This window comes from Xenopus laevis, chromosome 8L (genome assembly GCF_017654675.1).
Source record: "Xenopus laevis strain J_2021 chromosome 8L, Xenopus_laevis_v10.1, whole genome shotgun sequence".
Classification (NCBI taxonomy): Eukaryota; Metazoa; Chordata; class Amphibia; order Anura; family Pipidae; genus Xenopus; species Xenopus laevis.
In genome coordinates, this window is record NC_054385.1 from 119074245 (window position 1) to 119097062 (window position 22818).

The 22818-nt window shown below is 37.2% G+C and overlaps 2 protein-coding genes across 2 annotated transcripts; both read right to left on the reverse strand.

The window, feature by feature from the left end:
- Positions 1-2860: 2860 nt before the first annotated feature.
- On the reverse strand, positions 2861-9171 carry LOC108699068 (extracellular calcium-sensing receptor). The gene is made up of 5 exons (XM_018230928.2): positions 8741-9171; positions 6192-7034; positions 4260-4487; positions 4042-4165; positions 2861-3934 (listed from the first exon to the last, which is right to left on the reverse strand). The coding sequence occupies exons 1-5, from the start codon at positions 9083-9085 to the stop codon at positions 3024-3026; spliced, it is 2451 nt and encodes an 816-aa protein (XP_018086417.1). The 5' UTR covers positions 9086-9171; the 3' UTR covers positions 2861-3023.
- Positions 9172-15401: 6230 nt separating this feature from the next.
- LOC108699069 (extracellular calcium-sensing receptor) lies at positions 15402-22759 on the reverse strand. Its single transcript, XM_041572558.1, has 5 exons — positions 22501-22759; positions 19993-20835; positions 18027-18254; positions 17158-17281; positions 15402-16363 (listed from the first exon to the last, which is right to left on the reverse strand). The coding sequence occupies exons 1-5, from the start codon at positions 22756-22758 to the stop codon at positions 15447-15449; spliced, it is 2370 nt and encodes a 789-aa protein (XP_041428492.1). The 5' UTR covers position 22759; the 3' UTR covers positions 15402-15446.
- Between the last annotated feature and the right edge of the window lie 59 nt (positions 22760-22818).

Genomic DNA, 22818 nt, shown 5'->3' on the forward strand with positions numbered 1-22818 from the left:
TCCGTTCTGATGCGACACGAGGAAGCGCAGGCGGCACGTCGGATGCGCTGAATATAATGTAAGTAATACAAATGTCACACCTACAAGCTGCTTGCACCGACACGACTGTCGGATGAAGATGAAACATGCGCCGTTCGCATCAGACAGTCGTGTTGGCACATCCAACGTGACGACTGCTTCGTCGTGTCAGAATGGATGGACGCACATTGAAAATCACCCGTGTAGTTCTTAGAGAGTGATATTCTGAGACAATTTACAGTTGGTTTTCATTTTCTGTTATATGTGGTTTTTTTCTTAGTTATTTAGCTCTCCAGTTTGCAATTCCAGCAATCCGGTTGCTAGGGTCCAAATTACCCTAGCAACCATGCAAGGAGAGGGCCTGCATAGAAAGATGAGTTATAAAAACAAAAAAAAAAATAGTGATACCTTTGTAGTCTTACATGGGGTCTGTGACCCCAATAAAAAGCTGGAGTCAGAAGTGAAATAATTCAAAAACTATACAAAAAAACAAAAACGAAGGCCAGTTGAATAATTGCTTAGAATTAGTCATTATATAACATAATAAATGTTAACTTAAAGGTGAACCACCTCTTTAAGTGATTGTCTTTTGTACAGCTATAAATGCAAGGAATTGCCCTGACCAACATGGAGCTTCAGTTTCTAATCATGCATCGCCATCTGTTGGTATTTTATGGGTACTACAGTCTACAGAAAGCAATGAAGCAGCCGGCACCTTAGAATCAGTGATTTCCTTATATCACTAGGTATCTAATATACACTCTCTTTCTTAATTACGAAATTGCAAACTTTTTTGGTGCTCCACCATCAATAAATGTGAAGGTACCAGTTGTTGCTGAGAAAGGTGAGCTATTTTGTGAGACAGTTCTTTTGGGCATTTTTTTTACTTCAGCAGTCTATGGATTTATTGACACTTGCTCCTCCTTACATCTTAAGGTGGATAAAAGGGCAAGTCTAAAGGAGACAGACTATAGTCAGTTGCTAACACTTACCAACTGACTGAAAGCCTTGGGTATTATTTGAATACTGTGTAGTTCACCTTCAAAAAGCTAAGTATTTAGCTTTTTATTCAGCAGCTCTCCAGTTTGCATTTTCAGCAATCTGTTTTCCAGGGTCCAAATTCCCCTAGCAACCATGCATTCATTTGAATAAGAGACTGGAATATGAATAGGAGAGGCCTGAATAGAAAGATCAGTAATAAAAAGTAGCAATAACAATACATTTCTAGCCTTACAGAGCATTTGTTTTTAGTTGGGGTCAGTGACCCCCATTTCAAAGCTGGAAAGGAAAATTATTAAAAAAAAACGATACAAAATAAATAATGAAAAGTTCCTTAGAGATGGCAATTCTATTGCATATTAAAGGTTAACTTAAAGGTGAATCAATTGATCTATTTATTTTTTTATAGTTTTTTTTTTTTTAAAGTATTTGCCTTTTTCTCTTTCCAGCTTTCAAATAGTGATCACTGACCCCATTTAAAATAAAAATGATCTGTAAGGCTACTTTTTATCACTCATCTATAGTAGGATACTTCAGCGCACTGCCATTCCAGATATCCAGAAAGCTCCAAATTACGGAATGTCTCCCATAGACTCCATTTTATGCAAATAATCCAAATTTTTAAAAATTATTTCCTTTTTCTCTTAAATAATAAAACAGTAGCTTGTACTTGATCCCAACTAAGATATAATTAATCCTTATTGGAAGCAAAACCAGCCTATTGGGTTTATTTAATGTTTAAATGAATTTCTAGTAGACATAAGGCATGAAGACCCAAATTACGGAAAGATCTGTTATCCAGAAAACCCCAGGTCCCGAGCATTCTGGATAACAGGTCCCATACCTGTAAATAGTCAAAGGAATGAGGAGAGGAATCCAAAAGCAGAAGAACTGCTACAATGTGATTTATTAGCAACTAGTAGTGTTTTGTAGTTTGCAGTTATTCTGCTTTTGGATTGCTCTCCTCATTCCTTTGATTATTTACTTTTTATCACTCATCTTCAGGCCTCTCCTATTCATATTCCAGTCTCTTATATCAATGTATGGTTGCTTGGGTAAATTTGGATTATTTTCAACTTATTGGGGGGCTTGGCCACTCATTTTCTTTTGTAACTTGTAGAGGCCACCATTTTTTTAAACTTGTGTAGGAGACACTAACAACTCATGGTTATTTTTAATGTGTGTAGGGGGCCCTGGCGAGCAAAGCTTTTTTTATTTATGTAGGAGGCCCTGGCCAGCAGTTGTTTTTTACGACCAAGGGATTAAACTAAATGGCTTTTATTTGTACATGCGAAATGCAGACACATTCTAAAACTAAGTGCAATTTAGTTTAGAGTAGGTATGTGCTTACAAAGTCTACATTGGCGTGGTGGCAGGCTTTATAACCCTTTAGCCCAAATTGTTTTTACTGTTTAAACGCTCAGGTCTGTTTAGTATTTTTACTGTGGTGTGGGAGTGGGCAGGGTCTTGGGTGGGGTCCTGGGTGGGCGGAGCCCAGAAGAGTTATTTGGATGGGGCCCATGATTTCTGATGGCAGCCCTGAATATAGTTTATGGGTGCAAGAAATAGGCAGGTACAGTTTTAAAATATGACATCATTTATTGCCTACATTACAGAAATGATCAAAGACTAATATTTTGGCTGCATACAAATAACACTAACAACAAAGGTTTAAGGGTCACTGGGGAGAATTGTTGAACACAAAACAACTGTAGGAGGCCATTTCAATAAGTAACTGATATCCTCAAAATACCTCCTTACCATGAAATAGTTATTTTTGTTGGGGAGGGTGTTACACAGGTGAATCCTTTAAAACCTTTACTAAGAATATTGTTATAATCAATCCCCAGTCCTACTCAAACACATGAAAAACCTTGTTCCGTACTATGAAATGGTTATTATAACCCCTTATAATTTAAGATTGTTTTTTGTTATTTAATTTTTTAGTTCTTCATTCTTTCTTTTTTAAACATATCCAAAAAAAGACATGAAACCCTTAGTAATAATCATGTGCTCCTGGCAGTCCTTCCAGTGATATACTGTTTGGTGTTCATTTCTGGGTGCAATAATATTATATAACATTTTGGAATAAAAATACAAACAAGAAGTCCAGCACTTGAGGATAGTATAGCAAAGATTTCTACTGCCACCATCTGTTTCCCCCTGGTACTGAGGTAAGCGGGTATAAATGTCAGCCAAACACTGGCAAATACCAACATACTGAATGTAATGAACTTGGTCTCATTAAATGTGTCAGGGAGCTTCCTCGCCAAAAAGGCAACTAATAGACTAATAGCTGCCAACAAACCCATATACCCCAGCACACATGAAAATAACACCCTAGAGCCTTCATTGCACTCAATCACTATTTTCCCTATTTCTGCCGCCATATTGAATTCTGCAAATGGAGCTGCCCTGGCCAACCAAACAATACATAGAATTAACTGAACCATTGTGCACACAGGGACAATATAAACAGGTATTCTCAGTGTCACCATTTTTTTCAACTTACTGTCTGGATTTGTGGCACTAAATATCATTACGACAGTGACGGTCTTTGCTAGGATGACTGAAATGCAAAATGAAAAAATAACAGCAAACAGGACCTGGCGTATCATGCACGTCTTCAGGTTGGGTCTACCAATGAATGGCAAGGAACACAGGAAGCCAAACATGAGGGAGATGAGAAGTAGGTAACTGAGCTCTCTGTTATTTGCTTTTACTATGGGAGTCTTCCGTTTAACTATGAACAGGCAGAAGACAGAAAACGTAAGCAGACAAAACAAGACTGAAATACTGGCAAGAGAAAAACCCAACGTCTCATCATAAGAAAGGAACTGAATTGGTTTTGAAAGGCATTTTTCTTTTATGCCGTCAGGCCATTTGTCTTCTGGGCACTTTAGACATTCACTGTCATCTGGAACAACAGGAAACACAGGGGAAATGAAATCATTCATAAGATCTTTGAACGTATTTATTAGACTGTAGTCCCAAAGGAAACAGTAGAAGTTGAACATTACAGACCATTTGGGTTGAGAATCTCTCCTTCAGAACATGGCAGGCAATCAAAGCAGCAGATCTTTTCTCCTTGAATGGTGGCTCTTCTGTGGCCTCTTGGACAAGGGTCACTGCACACCGAGACAGGGATCTGAAGAATATTGAGTTGAGAAGAATCACGTCAAGAAGAATATGACATGTTTGTACATGGCGTCACATAATTTAAAGTCTGTTTTGCTACTTACTTGGTCATATCCAACATTCCATAAAATCTTGTTGTCCTGTATCTTGAGCTCTTGGCCTTTTGGAGCTTGTGCATCGAAGGAGCCAATGTAGACATACTGATTGCTTCCATTAGGAAACATTTGCCAATTCAAGATGTCCAGATAGAGAGGAACATCCCCATTTGCATCAAAAAATATCTGCTCTTCTGCGGAGTTGTTGAACTTAATGTTTTTTATATAATGAAGTAGCTAGAAGGAAAATTGCCATAATTTACAAAACTATTATAAAACAGTTGGTACAAAGGGAAATAGTACTAAACACATCTCAAACATATAAAATGCACTTACAAGCAAGCTCCATTATTATTTGTTTAAATTCATTAAATTAATCTTTCCATATAATTTATGTCAGTATGTAATAACTCAGGCAGCAAATCTCACCACATCCGTGTGTTCCAAACTCAATATATACTGTATAAATTAGTGCACCAAAAGAATGTAAATCTTTGGTGAGAAGGGTTGAGAGTTGTTGCTTTAGATTAAACTTGTGGCTCATTGACTGTTCAGCAGCCAATATTTGATTCTCAAGGGATGGTAGACGAAGTTGCAGCTTGCAGGTGTCATCTATTTTCTGGATTTTTCATCTAAATTTCAGATTTCTGAATATCTCACATTTGCGTCAATGTTCACTCCCTCACTAGTTGATGTAAAAAAATTACGTTTATCATGTGATCTCCAATTCCTTCTTGTCAACTAAACCTATGGACTGTGCACCCACCAATTGGTCTGTTGGATTTAACATTAAACAAGACCAATCATGGAATGATTCTGTAAGCCAACAAGCCACGTGAATTGCATTTTGTTGATTTGACTATAGGGGGCCAATTCATTGACTTCGAGTGAAGGATTCGAAATAAAAAAAACTACGAATTTCGAAGTGTTTTTTTGGCTACTTCGACCATCGAATGGGCTACTTCGAGTACGACTTCGAATCGAATGATTCGAACTAAAAATCGTTCGTCTATTCAACCATTTGATAGTCTAAGTACTGTCTCTTTAAGAAAAGACTTCGACCCCCTAGTTCGCCACCTAAAAGCTACTGAACCCAATGTTAGCCTATGGTCGAAGGATAATCCTTCGATCGTTGGATTGAAATCCTTCGAATTGTTCGATTCGAAGGATTCAATCATTCGGTCGAACGATTATTCCTTCGATCATATGATCGCAGTATTTGTGCAAAATCCTTCGACTTCGATATTTCGAAGTCGAAGGATTTTCATTCCCAGACGAATATCGAGGGGTTAATTAACCCTCGATATTCGACCCTTGATGAATTTGTCCCTAGGTGTCATTATTTGGATTAGTGAGATGTCACCTTCAGTGTAATTTAATTGTTCTTGTGTTATTTAGGTTTAGATATGATAGATTGCTTATGGTATTGAGAGACTGTTGAATAGGGGCTGTTGTGTAGTACTACAGTCAGTTCCTGGGGATTTCTATTATCATATATCATATATAAAGGCACAAGGCCATTGTATGAATTCTTTTCTGATGGCTGTGGAAACCCCAAAGGTGATCTGCTAAACTTTATGAAAAGATCACCTGTCTATGTTGTAGGATAATGCACCAACTCAAAACTATATCACACAGAATTAGATTCAAATAATAAGAGTCTTTTATTATAATGCAATCCAGGTTCTTGCTGCAACAATAACAATGTTATTACAATGTGTAATCACTATTACTATTCCATCTGTTCCACAGTTTGTTTGCAAAGTCATGACATGTGGCTTAAAATTATAGAATACAGTGGCCATTTAATTCACATTTTTAGAACATTTATTTAACATCCATTATTATTTTAAGACATGAGCAAAGATTGAGCTTTATATGATTTAAAGCATATCAGTAGTCTCATGCACTTGTGTCTGTTAGTGGCTATATATACTGTACCTGCCAAGGCTGATGATTATAAATATCAGCACATGATCCATCCTTGAATGGTCCTTTCCCTGGAACACAGTTCTTCATCTGGTGCAAAGCATGTGCTACTGTGAGGACTGCAGTATAGACTTTGTGTGTAACTCTGAAGTTGTATACATCAAATACATCAGGATCAATACTGTCCACTCTCTCCTTTCCTGTGCACCAAACAATATCTTCTCTAAGCTGTGCCAGAGATGGATTATTGTTGGTATTATTTTCTGGCCAAACACATTGAAATGCATTCTCCCAAAATGTCTTTATTAGAAGATCATCCAAAGAAATGTCAGGATTAAGACTGTACAAAAATTCCTTAAATCCTGGAATTTCCCCATGTTGACTTGCTATTCCAAGGCTTCCATTTAAGGTAGTTCGAAGTTCATGCTTTGGAAAGTCAGATGATATGGACCAAATAGTAGTGCCCAGCCACACTTTGTCAGTGATATTATGAAGTGATGCCTCCTCAATTAATGGGATGAAGCTTTCTATAGTGCAATACACAATGATCACTGTTGCTCTGGATTTCTGGATGACATCAACAATATGGAAAATGGACTTCATGAAGTTGACTATGGGAAGTATCTCATGAAATGCAACACATCCACCATTTTTCTCAATCTCTCGACTTACCAGTTGAGCCCCTGATCTTCCCAAGTCATTGTCTGAGGATATGATACCCACCCATGTCCAGTTAAAGTACTTCAACAACTGAGCAAGTGCAAAAACCTCATAGTCAGCATTATGGCTCGTTCTGAGGAAGGAAGGGAACTGTGTTTTATCACTCAATGAAGGGTGAAGTGATCCATAGCTAACCTGTTGGACAGTGACATTAGTTATGAGGATACTTATTCTTTATACCAGAGAAATATATTACTAGTCAGACTGTACTTTAATAAAAAACAAAAAGAACAGGCATGAGTGGAATTGTTATGAACAGGTTATACAATAACACAACAGAGAATCACCAAAAAAACATTAAGGGGTACATTTACATAGGGTCGAATATCGAGGGTTAATTAACCCTCGATATTCGACCGTCGAAGTAAAATCCTTCGAATATCGAAGTTGAAGGATTTTGCGCTATTCCTACGATCGAACGGTCGAAGGAATAATCGTTTAATCGAACGATTAAATCCTTCGAATCGAACGATTCGAAGGATTTTAATCCATCGATCGAAGGATATTCCTTCGATCAGGAAATTGTTAGGAAGCCTATGGGGACCTTCCCCATAGGCTAACATTGGCCTCGGTAGGTTTTAGGTGGTGAACTAAGGGGTCGAAGAAATTTTTAAAGAGACGGTACTTTGAATACCGAATGGTCGAATAGTCGAACGACTTTTAGTTCCATTCGATGGTCAAAGTAGCCATATTCGACCATTCGAAATTCAAACTTTTTTTCCTCTATTCCTTCACTCGAACTAAGTAAATGGGCCCCTTAGTATAAATTCAAGTTAGAAAATAAAAGAGAAGATAATAGTATCTAGCAGTGATAACTCTAAAGCAACTAGACTTGCTGAATGCTATGTTCCATGTTACATGGGGGTAGACTAATTATATAAGACAGTATTTATCTGTGGTGAGTGGTGATAATAAGCAGGGGCAGCATGGTGGGGGTGGTTGGGCTTGTGGGCCCTTGGATTTGTCTTATTGATGTGCCCGGCTACCTTAGTCTGACACTGAACATCAGGGAGTTTACCTCTCTCAGGGGACAGATACATTCAAAGACAACCTAGAATTTTTCTAGATTCAAATTTCTATGATTTTCCATATCGAGTTTTTATAAATAAGCAACAATTAGGAAAAAAAAATTTGAGAAAAATGTGCTCACAAGTTACATTTGAAATTGAATAAATTTGCCTCCAAGATAAAAAAAAAATCACAAATTCTTTCCAAAACTACCAGGATTTCTCCAAATTCTATGGATTATAGAAAAATTCTTCATTGTAAAAAAGACAGATGCTCCTTTCAAATTCAAAGGAACATTTATACATTAGATAATAGCGATGTTATCTTATTAATGACAGGCTTTATATTAAAGTTATACAAATGAGCCCAGTCATGATGGAAGTGTTATCTACCAATAAGTTTGGACACTGTAGAATATAAATGAAAAGAGAATGGGATGATCCACAAATCATTTAACCGCTATATTAAATTGCAAATAATACAAAGCCAGTTGAAACTGAGAAAGGTTACTGCTTTCTGAAAAATATCGACTTGTTTTTAATTTGATGGCAGCAACACTTTTCAAAAAAGTTGGGACAGGGTAAGAAAAAAAGCTTTGTAATGAATCACCTGGTAAGAGGTCAGTAACATGGAAAATGTCTGGCCTTGATCTTTGGGCCCTGAGGAGCATGGGGTCAGGGATACTTCCCAAAACCATTATTTGTAAACACAGTTTGTCGCTGCACCAACAAGTGCAATATTAAGCTATAGCATGCAAAGAAAATCCCCCTTATCATCATTTCTGATTATTTGTTGCACATACAGTCAGCTTGCAGACACATATAGTGATGTACCTGTGGGTATCTGTACAATCCCAAGATCCTGGCTATAGGTATTGAAGCCTTTGTGGGCAAATCACCAATAATAGCCAACGGCATGATGTCTTTATTGCAGTTAAAATTGGGAACCACGTTTTCCTTCCCTGACAAAATCCATTCAGCTCCCATTAATGATCGTACCTCATTGTAACAAGAATCATAGAGTCTGAAGCCCAGTGTTATATTGGGCAGAAGATCATCAGACGCATTAATCTCCATTATAGTGTGCACCATCGCAAGGAAGAAGCGATAATATCTGAGATGGAATCTAATCAAAAGGAAAAATGTGTCAGAATTCAAAATAACATTCGTTGAACTCATATTGCTGCTCACAAAGTAGCTGGAGGTTTCACCATCACCCTTTGTTTATAAACATAGCTTAAAGGAGAACCAAACCCTTTTCATTAAAACCCCCTACCCTACATAGACCGCCCTCCCTGCTTCCCCCCCTGCCTAGGTGTTACCCTTGGTAAATGCCCCTAACTCTTTACTTACCCCTCGTTGCAGATTCAGCGCATCAGAGTTCGCGAGCGCCCTCTTCTTCTGTTCAGTAACCTTTGGTTCTTATTCCAGCACTTTGGCAATTTCCGTTACTTTTGGCACATGCCCAGTTGTTAAAAAAACGGCAGACTGATCCAACTGTGCATGCGCTGAAATGGCACTTCACAAAGATTACCGAAGAGAAGAAGATGGCGCCTGTGAACTATGATGCGCTGAATCGGCAACGAGGGGTAAGTAAAGAGTTAGGGGCATTCACTGAGGGTAACACCAACGTTGGGGGGTGGGAGCAGGAAGGGAGGTCTATGTAGGGTAGGGGATTTTAATATAAAGGGTTTGGTTCTCCTTTAAGCTAACCTTATTCATACCAATCATGACACCTCCAAGCTGAATCGGTAGCTTATTGGGCCATGTATTGTGCCTACCCAATGTCTGATCAATAGAAGCATTGACCTTGCTTAATGATGTTTACATTATTCAAATTTCATCCAAAAATAAGATGTGGACACTTGTCCAGTGTTTACAGTGAAACATATCAGATTGTAGTTTATCTGAATAGGCTAAGTATGGTGGCTAAATCTACAAGATACCATGCAGCTAGGTTTCTGCAACTTCAGTACTAACATTAATGTGCCTTAGAGATTTAGTTGTCTGAAATAGTTGACGAGTAAATGGATATATAGAAATAAGCTGTGTTTATTCTATAGAAATTATTATGATTTTTATTCTGTGATGCCAAATACATGTTTTTGGGCCCACTCTATTGTGTATCAATACAATGTCCACTGGAATCTGGCTTAAAGGAGAAGGGGGTGCCAAATGTTAGGTACCCCAAAGCGATTGAATGACTTACCTGAAACTGCACTGGCCCAGGGTTATACAGTGAGCACCATGGAGCAATCTTCTTACAGTGTCTTCTTTCTTCAAATTTCCCGGGGCAAACTCACGCAAAGTTGAACTAAATAGCCGACATTTGGCACCTCCAAGTGCACACAGCCTTCTCCTTTAAGGTATAGGATAGCATCTATTCCCAGTGTGTAACATCCATTTGTAATGCAACAATGCGTTGAAGTAGAAAATGACAAAAAAAGAAATCTTACCTGTTGCATTGAAAAGGCTGAGGTCTTTCCCTAAAGTTAATCACAGGGTGATTTGCATCCACATGAACTGAAAAGAGTCCCCCTAATGTGATATCTCCAGCCAGAGAATAACCAATCACATCTTCAGTAATCAGCCTGCACCCTTCTAGTAAAGTTTCACACTCAACATATTTATACGGTAGCAACATTACTAACAGGCTGAGATGGCAAAAAACCATAACAATTAAATACATGTTTGCAGGGTCGTTGTTCAGGAACCTGAGGATGTCAAGAAGAACAATCATTCCATGGATGTGTTTCATAAAAAGATGCAGCATTATGTCTAGGGGTGTCTGATGGTCACAGTTGGCCACAGAGCAAGGTAAGTGGGTGCTGGGCTAGAGATAAGAGTAACAGTTGGGAAAAGTGGTAACTATTTAGGTGAAGCAGTGAATGGGGCTCAACTGTTCCTATATGGACTGCATGTGTGTATTTATGGGAAGGTAACAACACCAGTATAGTTCTAGGGCAACACATCACACACGCTAGTTCATACATCCAACTTGTTATGGTACTTAGATAACCTAAATGATCATTCACATAAAGTAGTGAATAGAGCTTATAATTTACAGATTTAAAGAATGAATGCTGCGAAAGAAACCCGGTATTGCTGCTATAATTTCCATTGCCATGGTAGCCTTCAACATGTAATGTTTTTATCATGAAACAGATTCCTTATTTCTCTGTTATTATAAAACAGTAGCTTGTACTTGATCCCAACTAAGATATAAATAATGCTTATTGGAAGCAAAACCAGCCTATTGGGTTTATTTAATATTCACATGATTTTCTAACACACTTAATGTATGAAGATCCAAATTACAGAAAGATCTGTTATCCGGAAACCCCCAGGTCCCAAACATTCCGGATAACAGGTCCTATACCTGTATTTCTGTTTTCCCTTTATCACAGCTCAAGACTTGTCGCTATCAGATTTTTCAACCATACAATTATCTTTTTTGCTTTTATTTTAGTAAATTGTTTTCTTGCATGGTATCTCTGATTCTAGAATAAAATTGTTTTCACTTCCAGCAAAATTATGTGTACAAGAGATAAAAAGATAATGATGAATAGGAGAAAATGTTCCTTGTACAAATGTAATAGTGGCAGGGCATAGGACTTTTTGACTTCAGCAAGAACAGTAGTCCCCTGTTATTTACTTGTGCTATCCAACTGTCTGGAAATTAAGAAAAGTGATTTCTTATGCTTTATTTAGTACAGACATGTTTATATACATCATTCCCATCAGCCCCTGCACAAGTGGAGCTTACAATCTAAAGTCTTTACCACACACACACTCCAGGGTCAGTTTTATCCAGAACCAATAAACCTGCCTGTATGTATTTGGAGTGTGGGAGAAAACTTAGAAAGTACTAATGATTCCAGGTGTTTTAATCAGTGCTACCAATCAAAATATTATGGACCAGATTCAATTCAGTGAGAAAAAGTAATATCTCATGGTTTATCATATGAAAATTCACGGACGAGATTCAATTGGAGGAGAAAAATCGTTTCCCCTAATTCCCTTGCAGTTTTTTCCCCATAAACTGAGAGATATGCTTTTCTGAATTTAATTGCATCTCAAATTGAATCTCGTCCATGAAAAGTGCTTGCTTTCAGCAGATCGATATAGTACGCAGTCCTGGGCAATTTCAGCTGATATCGTACAACTCAAAGAAGGAATGTAATTAAAGTCACAAAGAGAAAAACAATTTGCACCAATAAGAATAAAAATTCGCATCTCGCAATGTAATATTGTTCCTTAAACTGTTATTGCATTGCGAATTTTAATTGCGCACTCTTAAGAAATGCTTGAAGGTGTCAAAATCTTTTGGAGCAAATATAACGTCTTTTTTGACATTTATTGCGCATTGGCGCAAACTATAAAATTTGCGACCGGTCTTCCACTGTCGGAAGTGGTCGCTATACAGTTTCCGCAAAAGCTATATAAAATTCATGCAAAGTGAAATTTGTTTGCAGAAAGGCATAACTTTTCACATTGCGAATAGTTTTTCCGCTACCGACTTTTATTACATTCCCCTGAAAGCTCCTAAAAATCATGGGTGCCAAAGCAACTTAAATACATGCCCTTAAACTATTCAATTATGTGAAGTTATATAAAAAAGGGATGTTAAAACCCGATTAAATTATAATTAAAGGTGGCAACTTACAGTGCAATCAAGACCAGCTCTTTAGATTTTGAATAGAATCCAATAAAGTGATCAATAGATCTGAAACAGGAAATTCTTTTAAGGTGTGATCTGTCTTGTGAATGTTCTTATCTCTAGGACGATCATGATTCTTATCTGTGCCTAAGTTTTATATATTTGATCTGGTCAGGAAAACTCCTGGGAAAGTAAAATATACATAATTATGCCTTACACTGTTATTATGCAAATTGTTATAATTAACATTTTCTCAACTGCTAACCCATGATTATATTCATTTGTATGAGGAATGAATGAAATAAAAATCCTTCTGGCACCTGTTGGGCTTTTATGTTTGGGCTTCTACATGAAATGTATATATATATATATATATATATATATATTACACAAAAGCCATGAATATCTTGTAAATTATATCCTTATAAACGGAGAGTTCTGATGACATTTCTGTCACATGACTCACTGAAACTTGTGTATTATAATAAAGTACCCCCAGTTGCAAAATATGAGGATATTAGAAGTTACCTTGGAGTTCCATGACTTGTATAAAAACACTCGGCCTTCGGCCTCGTGTTTTTATATGGTCATGAAACTCCTCGGTATTATTATCTGAATAAAATACATTTTTAAAAATTATTTACTTTTTCTCTTTAATAATAAAACAGTAGCTTGTACGTAATCTAACCTAAGATATAATTAATCCTTACAGGAAGCAAAACCAGCCTGACAGGGTTGTTTAATGTTTACATGTTTTTTTTTAGTAAACTTAAGGCATGAAGATCCAAATAGCGGAAATATCAGTTATCCAGAATACCCCAGATCCTGAGCATTCTGGATAACCGGTCCAATACCTGTATATAGTTTCTTATTTTATCTTGTGTTGTTTGGTAAAAATAAAGAAGATGGGTTTAACTAAACTAATTTCAGTATGGAAAGGATACAGGTGATTTGAAACTTTAAGGTTGAGATTCCCAGTCCTAATGTTTCTCCCTGTTGGTACAACCCAGAGCAGTACAGCTCTCCTCCATGAAATTCTGAAATTCAGAAAATAAAGGCAGACTGACACCCATTATCAAACATGGAATACAAATATTTCTATATATTCTAATTAGTTATATTAATCCCTGTAAAAAAATCACTCTTCTTCTCTTTTGGATCTACAAAGTGGAGCCCCAGGGGTTACAATAAACAATAAAGGAAAAATCAGACTTCTGCAATCCTTTGGCCAAAAATCACTGCAATACTGAGACAGTGATCCAAACGTTATAGAAAATCAAGCACTGTACCTTAGCTTAGCTGTCTACATAACTGAGTGAAGGTGAGAGCTACACATGAGAAAAGCATGGGTAGACACAAATCTCTAGTAATATCTTCAGACAGGGTTGGACTGGCCAACTGGGACATAGAGGAATATCCAAATGAGCCTCAGTCCTTGTGGCACATTTAACTGAAAACCAGTTATTTGTGACTATTCAGCATGTTAGAGAAAGACACAAAAAAACATCCTCCAAAGTATTAATTTTCTACATGGGGGAGCTGAGGAAAGAAGCAAAGGAGTGAACTGTATCGAGTGCAACGGAACAGCAAATTGAGGGGAAATTCTAGTACTATGTCCGTGTGTATTGTTTGTATAATTGCAATCATTCCCACCCTCCCCATCATGGGACCATTAGCACATTGGTAAGATCTAACTTCCGACCTGGCCTGGCCTGACCTGGAAATGAAGACTTTAATGACTGTGAGCTGGTTATACAGAACAGTTATAGTCCAATATAGTCCCAAACAGCCATTATTAAGCATCTCTTTTGTGTAACAACATCAGTTATATATATTAAGTGTGTAAATCTCTTGAAAATGAAGACATGGCCATTGATAATGTACCCATCATAGGGGGAGGCAATCAGAAAAGTGATTACAATCACTTGTGGGTGCCTAACATTTGGCACCCCAAGTGATTTATGCCTTCTTGTTCAATAGAGGCAGTCTTTAAAGGAGAACTAAACCCTCTTTTGCCAAAAGTCCCCGCTGGCCCCCCTCCCTGCCTCCCCCCTGCACAGTCTTATCCCTGAATTGTGTCCCCTCTAGAAATACTAACTGCACATGCAGAGTGAGTGCAGTGGAGCTCATGGGTGCCATCTTCGGCACTAAAGGGAGGTTTAGTTCTCCTTTAAGGGTTCTTCAAGAGTTGATTATAGACAGCCAGTGCTTCAATCTACTGTATGGACAGAAGGTAGTTCATGAAATAAGGACACAGGACAACAAGACCTAGCACAGATGATCCCAAACATTCGGGCTGCAATCAAAACCAACAAGGTTGGATGCAACCAAAATGCTACCTTGTGGAATTGGGTTTACTCCAAACGTTTTTTACCCAAATATATAATATATAGAATAGGGCAACAGAAATAAAATAAAACTCCATAAAGTGCAACATGCAGTGTTTATGACTCTCCTTAGTCCTCTGTCAAGCCTCTGGGGTTCCCCTGCTTGTGAGGTCAAGACTAAAGATTAATTTATTAGGCTTCAAGAGGAAAGCTTGTTTGGTCTCTTAGATATCCCTGGAATGGCAACCCAAAGGCTATTCAGAGTGACATAAGCAGTGACAGTTGCAATTACCCATAGTAAACAATGAGCAGTGTGATAGTGTGGTCAGAATATTTCCTTTTGTACATACACAAGTCTGTTTCTTCCAAGAATCACCATATAGTTTATATGTGTAGGAAACAAGCACAAATCAAAATATTAAGATTATATGAATCTTTCCTCTTTATTTTTACTCTTTTTAAAACATTTTTTTTTCAGTTTCTTGGCTCTTTCTTGTTTAACATAAAAAACTTGTTTTACATTGAAGTGAATTTTGAAGACGCATTGTAGATATCATGAATCTTGGTTCCTGGCAGTCCGTCCAGTTATATATTGTTTTGTGTTCATTTCTGGGTGCAATACTATTATATAACATTTTGGAATAAAAATACAAACAAGAAGTCCAGCACTTGAGGATAGTATAGCAAAGATTTCTACTGCCACCATCTGTTTCCCCTTGGTACTGAGGTAAGCGGGTATAAATGTCAGCCAAACACTGGCAAATACCAACATACTGAATGTAATGAACTTGGTCTCATTAAATGTGTCAGGGAGCTTCCTCGCCAAAAAGGCAACTAATAGACTAATAGCTGCCAACAAACCCATATACCCCAGCACACATGAAAATAACACCCTAGAGCCTTCATTGCACTCAATCACTATTTTCCCTATTTCTGCCGCCATATTGAATTCTGCAAATGGTGGTGCTGTGGCCAACCAAACAATACATAGAATTAACTGAACCATTGTGCACACAGGGACAATATAAACAGGTATTCTCAATGCCACCAATGTTTTCAGCTTACTGTCTGGGTTTGTGGCACTAAATATCATTATAACAGTGACAGTCTTTGCTAGGATGACTGAAATGCAAAATGAAAAAATAACAGCAAACAGGACCTGGCGTATCATGCACGTCTTCAGGTTTGGTCTACCAATGAATGGCAAGGAACACAGGAAGCCAAACATGAGGGAGATGAGAAGTAGGTAACTGAGCTCTCTGTTATTTGCTTTTACTATGGGAGTCTTCCGTTTAACTATGAACAGGCAGAAGACAGAAAACGTAAGCAGACAAAACAAGACTGAAATACAGGCAAGAGCGGAACCCAACGTCTCATCATAAGAAAGGAACTGAATTGGTTTTGAAAGGCACTTTTCTTTCATGACGTCAGGCCATTTGTCTTCGGAGCACTTTAGACATTCACTGTCATCTGGAACAACAGACGCCATAGTATTATCAATATGTAGAGCTTATATTCTATGGGAGCATGTAAGCAGTATATTGCTTACATGCTTCTGTTTTCTTACATTATTAACAAAATATTTGACAAGTTATAATTTAATAGATTAGCTTTAGTGAGAGTCCGCACTGAGCTTATCTTCCAGGTTCCTCAGTCATTGACCTCATTCTCCACATTTTAGAAACCGGAGCAGGATAATTAAAGAAATAGTAAAGGTGGTGCTAAATGTTAGGCACCCCCCTGTTTATTATAATGGCTTACCTGAGACCCTAAGCTGGTGCTCCTGTTGGCTGAAAACTGAACGGTTCCACAGTAGGAGCACCAGGCCACCATCCTCTTCTGGGCCAGGTGCACATTGGCAGTAGAGTGAAAAGTTGGCTTTATGCTTCTAAGTTCAGCTAATTGCCCTTCTGAGCATCGGAAAGAGGATCCAAGCAAAAAGAAGAAAATTCTTGTCTGGTGCTCCTACAGTATAAACCCTGGGCCAATGTAGTTTTCATTGAACAGGAGCAATGGTTGGGGTCTCAGTAAATTTATAATTACTGGAGTGTGTCTAACATTTGGACCCCCTTCCCAGTCACTTTTCCTTCTTTAATTCACATGTGTACCATCACTATGCACTCAGTATGTTTTACACCATGAAAAACTGGTGAAAAAGAGCTACTTCAATTAATACCACTGGACATACACTGCTGTATTTTGAACTTTTTGAACTCATTGTGATCCAAAAGGAAAGTGAACAGTAGAATGTGAACATTACAAACCATTTGGGTTGAGAATCTCTCCTTCAGAACATGGCAGACAATCAAAGCAGCAGATCTTTTGTCCTTGAATGGTGGCTCTTCTGTGGCCTCTTGGACAAGGGTCACTGCACACCGAGACAGGGATCTGAAGAATATTGAGTTGAAACTAATCACTTTTACTGAACAATAGATATGTATCTATGAGTATGAGAAATGAATACACTTGTATAGAGCAAATGACCAGTACAGGGGTCCGCAATCTTTTTTATCTGTGAACTACATTCACATTTAAAAAGAGTTGGAGAGCAACACAAGCATGAAAACATTACACGAGTTGCCAAATAAGGGCTATTTGTTAGTACATATATGCACTGGCAGCCTACAGGAGGCTCTATGTATCAGTACAACTAGTTTTATACAACCAAGACTTGCCTCCAAGCCTGGAATTCAAAAATAAGCACCTGCTTTGAGGCCACTGGGAGCAACATCCAAAGTATTGATGAGCAACATGTAGCTCTCAAGCTACTAGTTTGGGATCACTGAACTAGTATATCAAGAGAATAAGATGCTAATGGTAAAACAGGGTAAATGTTTTTAAATGTCCACAATCAGCATGTTATATCATTTTAAATTAATGGTAGACCTAGAGATTATTAGCTTCAAATTTAGTGATCCTCATAGAAAAGACCAAACCAACAAGAAATATTTATATAAATACTTCATATTTACACAAACACTGGGCCATTAGCCTAGAACTAATTTTTAGAGTTTTTTTCCGGATATAATTGAAGATCTGTATTATATAACATTCCAAAATGTGACATATAATGAAATATTTTCATGTAAAATGTCACATAATCTAAAAAGTATAATGAAGCAATGGTACTTACTTGGCCATTTCCAACATTCCATATAATCTTGTTGTCCTGTATTTTGAGTTCTTGGCCTTTTGGAGCTTGTGCATCAAAGCCACCAATGTAGACATACTGATTGCTTCCATTAGGGAACATCTGCCAATTCAAGATGTCCAGATAGAGAGGAAGGTCTCCATTCTCATCAAAGTATATTTGCTCTCCTGCTGAGTTGTTGAAATTAACATGTTTTATGTAATGAAGGAGCTAGATGGAAAAAAAACATTATTTATAAATAATTTTTTGGAACAGTTGGCAAAGGTGTAAACAGAAATTTTACTGAAATACATAAAATACAACTTCAAGCTTCCCTCTAGTTTCCATTTTCAGTTTCCAGTTTCTATGGGATTTCTATGGAATTGATGTCAGTATTGATAACTCAGCAACAAATCCTGTGTGTTCTGAACACAAATAATAATTATAATAATTATAATCATTATAATCAGGCATAAAGGAATGTAAGTCTTTGATAAGAAGGGTTGAGAGTAGCTGTTGTACATTAAACCTGTAGCTTGTTGGCTGTTGTTAAATTACAACTGCTGATATTTGACAGTCTATTTTCTAGATATTACATGTAGAGATTCCGATTTCTGAAAATCCCAGATTTGTCTCAATGTTCACCCCTAGCTACTTAAACAAAATTAATTTTATGATGTAATCTCCAGTCTTTGCATGCAAACTAAACCCATGTAGGCCTTCTAATCTGTAAGTGTCTGTTGGATTGAATATTGGACCAATCAAGTGCTAATACTAGAAACCAGGAAGCTGTGTCAATTACATTTTGTTAAATTGCCTGTAGGTGTCATTATTTGGATTTATGATGTCATCTTCAATGTAAATCAATTTTACTTGTGTACTTACATGTGCGCTTGTGGTATTGTGAGTATTGTGTAAACCTTAATATCATGCACTTAGGGGCTATTGTACAGTACTGCATTAAATTATTGGCACTTGAGAACTCCCTAAGGGATTCTATGATCATATAAAGGCACAAGGCATTTGGATAGCTTCTTTTTTTGGCTCTGGAACTCCAAGGTGATCTGCTAACCTTTATGATAATATCATCCATTGATTTTGTGGGATATTACATCAACTCTAAGTTCAGTCAGATAAATTTAAGGTGGCCATACATGGGCAGATTTTAACTGTCGATTTAGCCTCTTCAGGCCACATCCGCAGTTTGTCTGCCCTTATATGGGGCACTCTGACAGGCCTACCCAACCAATATCTACCTGGAGATCAGCCAAATATCAATTAGGCAGGTTTAAAATCCAATTGGGGCTAGAACCACCTTGGCTCATTGGTGTGATCAATCTCTCCCTACGGCCTGTATTCCGTTATTGGCATATCAAGGGGATCATATTAAGGTTGACATATTGGGGGAAAAATGGCCAGCTAGATAGAACAGATCCAAAGTTCTATTCCAAAGTTTGTTCTCAAAGTCATGAAATATAGCTGAAAATGTTAGAATACAGTGGCCATTTAAGTGGGCTTTTGAGTACATTTATTTAACATTCATCAACTTTTTTTTTATTATTTGAAGACATGTACATAGGTTAAGCTCTATATGGTTTAAAGCAGTGATCCCCAACCAGTAGCTTGTGAGCAACATGTTGCTCTCCAACCCCTTGGATGTTGCTCCCAGTGGCCTCAAAGCAGGTGCTTATTTTTGAATTTATGGGTTGGAGGTAAGTTTTGGTTGCATAAAAACCAGGTGCACTGCCAAACAGAGTCTCAATGTAGTTGACAATCCTCATAGGGGATACTAAATGGCCAATCACAACCCTTATTTGGCACCCCAGGAACATTTTTCATGCTAGTGTTGCTCCCCAACTCCTATTACTTTTGAGTGTTGCTCACGGGTTCCAAAGGTTGGGGATCCCTGGTTTAAAGCATATCAGTAGCCTCATGCATTTGTGTCTGTTAGTGGCTAGATTTAAGGTACCTGCCAAGGTTGATGATAATAAATATCAGCACATGATCCATCCTTGAATGGTCCTTTCCCTGGAACACAGTTCTTCATCTGGTGCAAAGCATGTGCTACTATGAGGACTGCAGTATAGACTTTGTGTGTAACTCTGAAGTTGTCTACATCAAATACATTGGGATCAATAGTGTCCACTCTCTCTTTTCCTGTGCACCTAACAGTATCCTTTATAAGCTGTGTCAGAGATGAATTATTGTAGATTTCATTTTCTGACCAAACACACTGAAATGCATTCTTCCAAAATGTCTTTATTAAAAGATTATCAAAAGACACGGAAGGGTGAATGTTGTAAAGAAATTCCTTAAATCCTGGAATGTTCCCATTCTGAACTGCTATTCCAAGACTTCCATTTAAGGTAGATCGAATTTTATTTTTTGGAAAGTCAGATGATATTGTCCAAAGGGAAGTGCCCAGCCATACCTTGTCAGTGATATTGTGAAGTGATGCCTCTTCTATTAATGGGATGAAGCTTTCTATAGTGCAATAAACAATTATCACTGTTGCTCTGGATTTCTGGATTACATCAACAATACGGAAGACGGATTCCATAAAGTTGACTATAGGAAGTATCTCATGAAATGCAACACATCCACCATTCTTCTCAATCTCTTGAGTTACAAGCTGAGCTCCTGATCTTCCCAAGTCATTGTCTGAGTATATGATACCCACCCAGGTCCAGTTAAAGTACTTCAACAACTGAGCAAGTGCAAAAACATCATAATTAGCATTATGGATGGTTCTGAGGAAGGACGGGAACTGTTTTTTATCACTCAGTGGAGGGTGAACTGAACCATAGCTAACCTGTTGGATAGCAATAATTGTTGATATTAGTTATGAGCATGCTTGTTTTCTTATTGCAGTGAAATATATTACAATCAGCTGTGCTTTATTTTAATAAAATCTTAATTAAATAGTCATATAAAGTGGTAAATCTAAATGATCTAAAATAAGGAATTCTTTAGCCTCCAATACTAACCATTTTCTTTATTTCTAGACTTTATCCTTTAAAAAAATGTGTTAAATGCAGAATCTTTTCTGTTGTGTATTTCTATGTTTGATTAACAAAGGGAGGTTTAACAATTAGACATACAGTATCTCAGAGAGTTAGTAAAATTACCCAAAGATGTAATTATTATTTCAAAAGATTCTATGGGATTTTTTAGAAGTATAACATGTTGTCTGCAAATACTATGAAATGTATATTTTCTCATAATAATATTTCATTTTAATAATAATGTTTTAAACTAGGGATGCACCGAATCCACTATTTTGGATTCAGCCGTACCCCTGAAACCTTCGCGAAAGATTCGGCCGAATACTGAACCGAATCCTAATTTGCATATGCAAATTAGGGGTTGGAAGGGGAAAAAATTACTTCCTTGTTTTGTGACAAAAAGTCCAGTGATTTCCCTTCCCGACCCTAATTTGCATATGCAAATTAGGATTTGGTTCGGCCGGGCAGAAGGATTCGGCCGAATCCGAATCCTGCTGAAAAAGGCCGAATCCCGAACCGAATCCTGGATTCGGTGCATCCATATTTTAAACATTGTAAGTAAACCATCATTTTCAAATGAAGGAGAATACATTCAAGAACAAAATGGACATCCTTGATGGGTTCCAAACTTAAAATAAATTTGGACCAGCAATGCCAGCAATGAGAGATACTTTTGCTGTAAGGCATGAGTAAAAAAGGTTAATGTGATTTTAAATGCCAGAAATTTCTAATAAAATCTTGTAAATTCTGCAAATATATATTTTGAAATGCTATTTCAGCATCACACTCAAACATGTAGAAGGTATTTTATATTCTTATATGTAATAGTCGTTAAAATTCTCAGATTAGATAGGATAGGATAAATTGAGGGTCATTTAAAACAGCAGTCCCTCTGGTATTTGCCAGAATCTACAGATTGCCAGTCTGGGCCTGACTATGAGACGCATTGTACCACATATTTTTATCAGTAACAGATTTATTAAAATTCTAATTATAGTATTTTCACATGTAGACAAACTTGAAAAAACTTAGGGTGCTAGTTTATTTACAAAAAAAACCTTGAACTGCATTAAATCTACTATTCATTTTCAAAGAGTCTTCTGTTTGCTTTTTTCACGCAATCAAAAAAAGCACAAACAAAAAATACAATTGAATGACATTGCTCATATTTTTTGAAATTATTTCCTATGAGTGTGAATGTCAGTTGATAATAATATTTATGTACAGTATTTATATTTTTATTTATATAGCTATAGCTCAATAAGCACTGAGTAGCAAAACAATACAAACGGGTTAATCACAATAATAAATACAAATTATAATAATATGCCCCTTAAAGTTTTGTATTTATATTTTTGCAATAGTTACTGTACTTTCAAAAGAGATTATTTTTCACCTGATCACCATGTTTTATTACAGTTTCTGATTATGTGTTGCACATAGAGTCAGCTGGCAGACAAGTGCTAATGTACCTGAGGGTATCTGTACAATCCCAAGATCCTGGCTACGGGTAATGAGGCCTTAGAGGGCAAATCACCAATAATAGCCAAAGGCATGATATCTTTGTTGCAGTTAAAATTGGGAACTACATTTTGCTTCCCTGACAAAATCCATTCAGCTCCCATTAATGATCGAACCTCGTTGTAACAAGAATCATAGAGTTTGAAGCCCAGTGTTATATTGGGGAGAAGATCATCAGATGCATTAATTTCCATGATGGCGTACACCATCGCAAGGAAGAAGCGATAATATCTAAGATGGAAGCTAATCAAAAGGAAAAATCTGTCAGA

Coding starts and splice junctions, on each gene's coding strand:
- LOC108699068 (XM_018230928.2), bottom strand. CDS start 9,085: ATGAGTTCAACGAATGTTATTTTGAATTCTGACACATTTTTCCTTTTG. Junction 4,166..4,259: donor GGAATGTTGGATATGACCAA/GTAAGTAGCAAA, acceptor AATATTCTTCAG/ATCCCTGTCTCGGTGTGCAG. Junction 3,935..4,041: donor AGAGATTCTCAACCCAAATG/GTCTGTAATGTT, acceptor CTGTTGTTCCAG/ATGACAGTGAATGTCTAAAG.
- LOC108699069 (XM_041572558.1), bottom strand. CDS start 22,758: ATGGTGTACGCCATCATGGAAATTAATGCATCTGATGATCTTCTCCCC. Junction 18,255..19,992: donor ATTATCATCAACCTTGGCAG/GTACCTTAAATC, acceptor TTTTCCATCTAG/CTCCTTCATTACATAAAACA. Junction 16,364..17,157: donor AGAGATTCTCAACCCAAATG/GTTTGTAATGTT, acceptor CTGTTGTTCCAG/ATGACAGTGAATGTCTAAAG.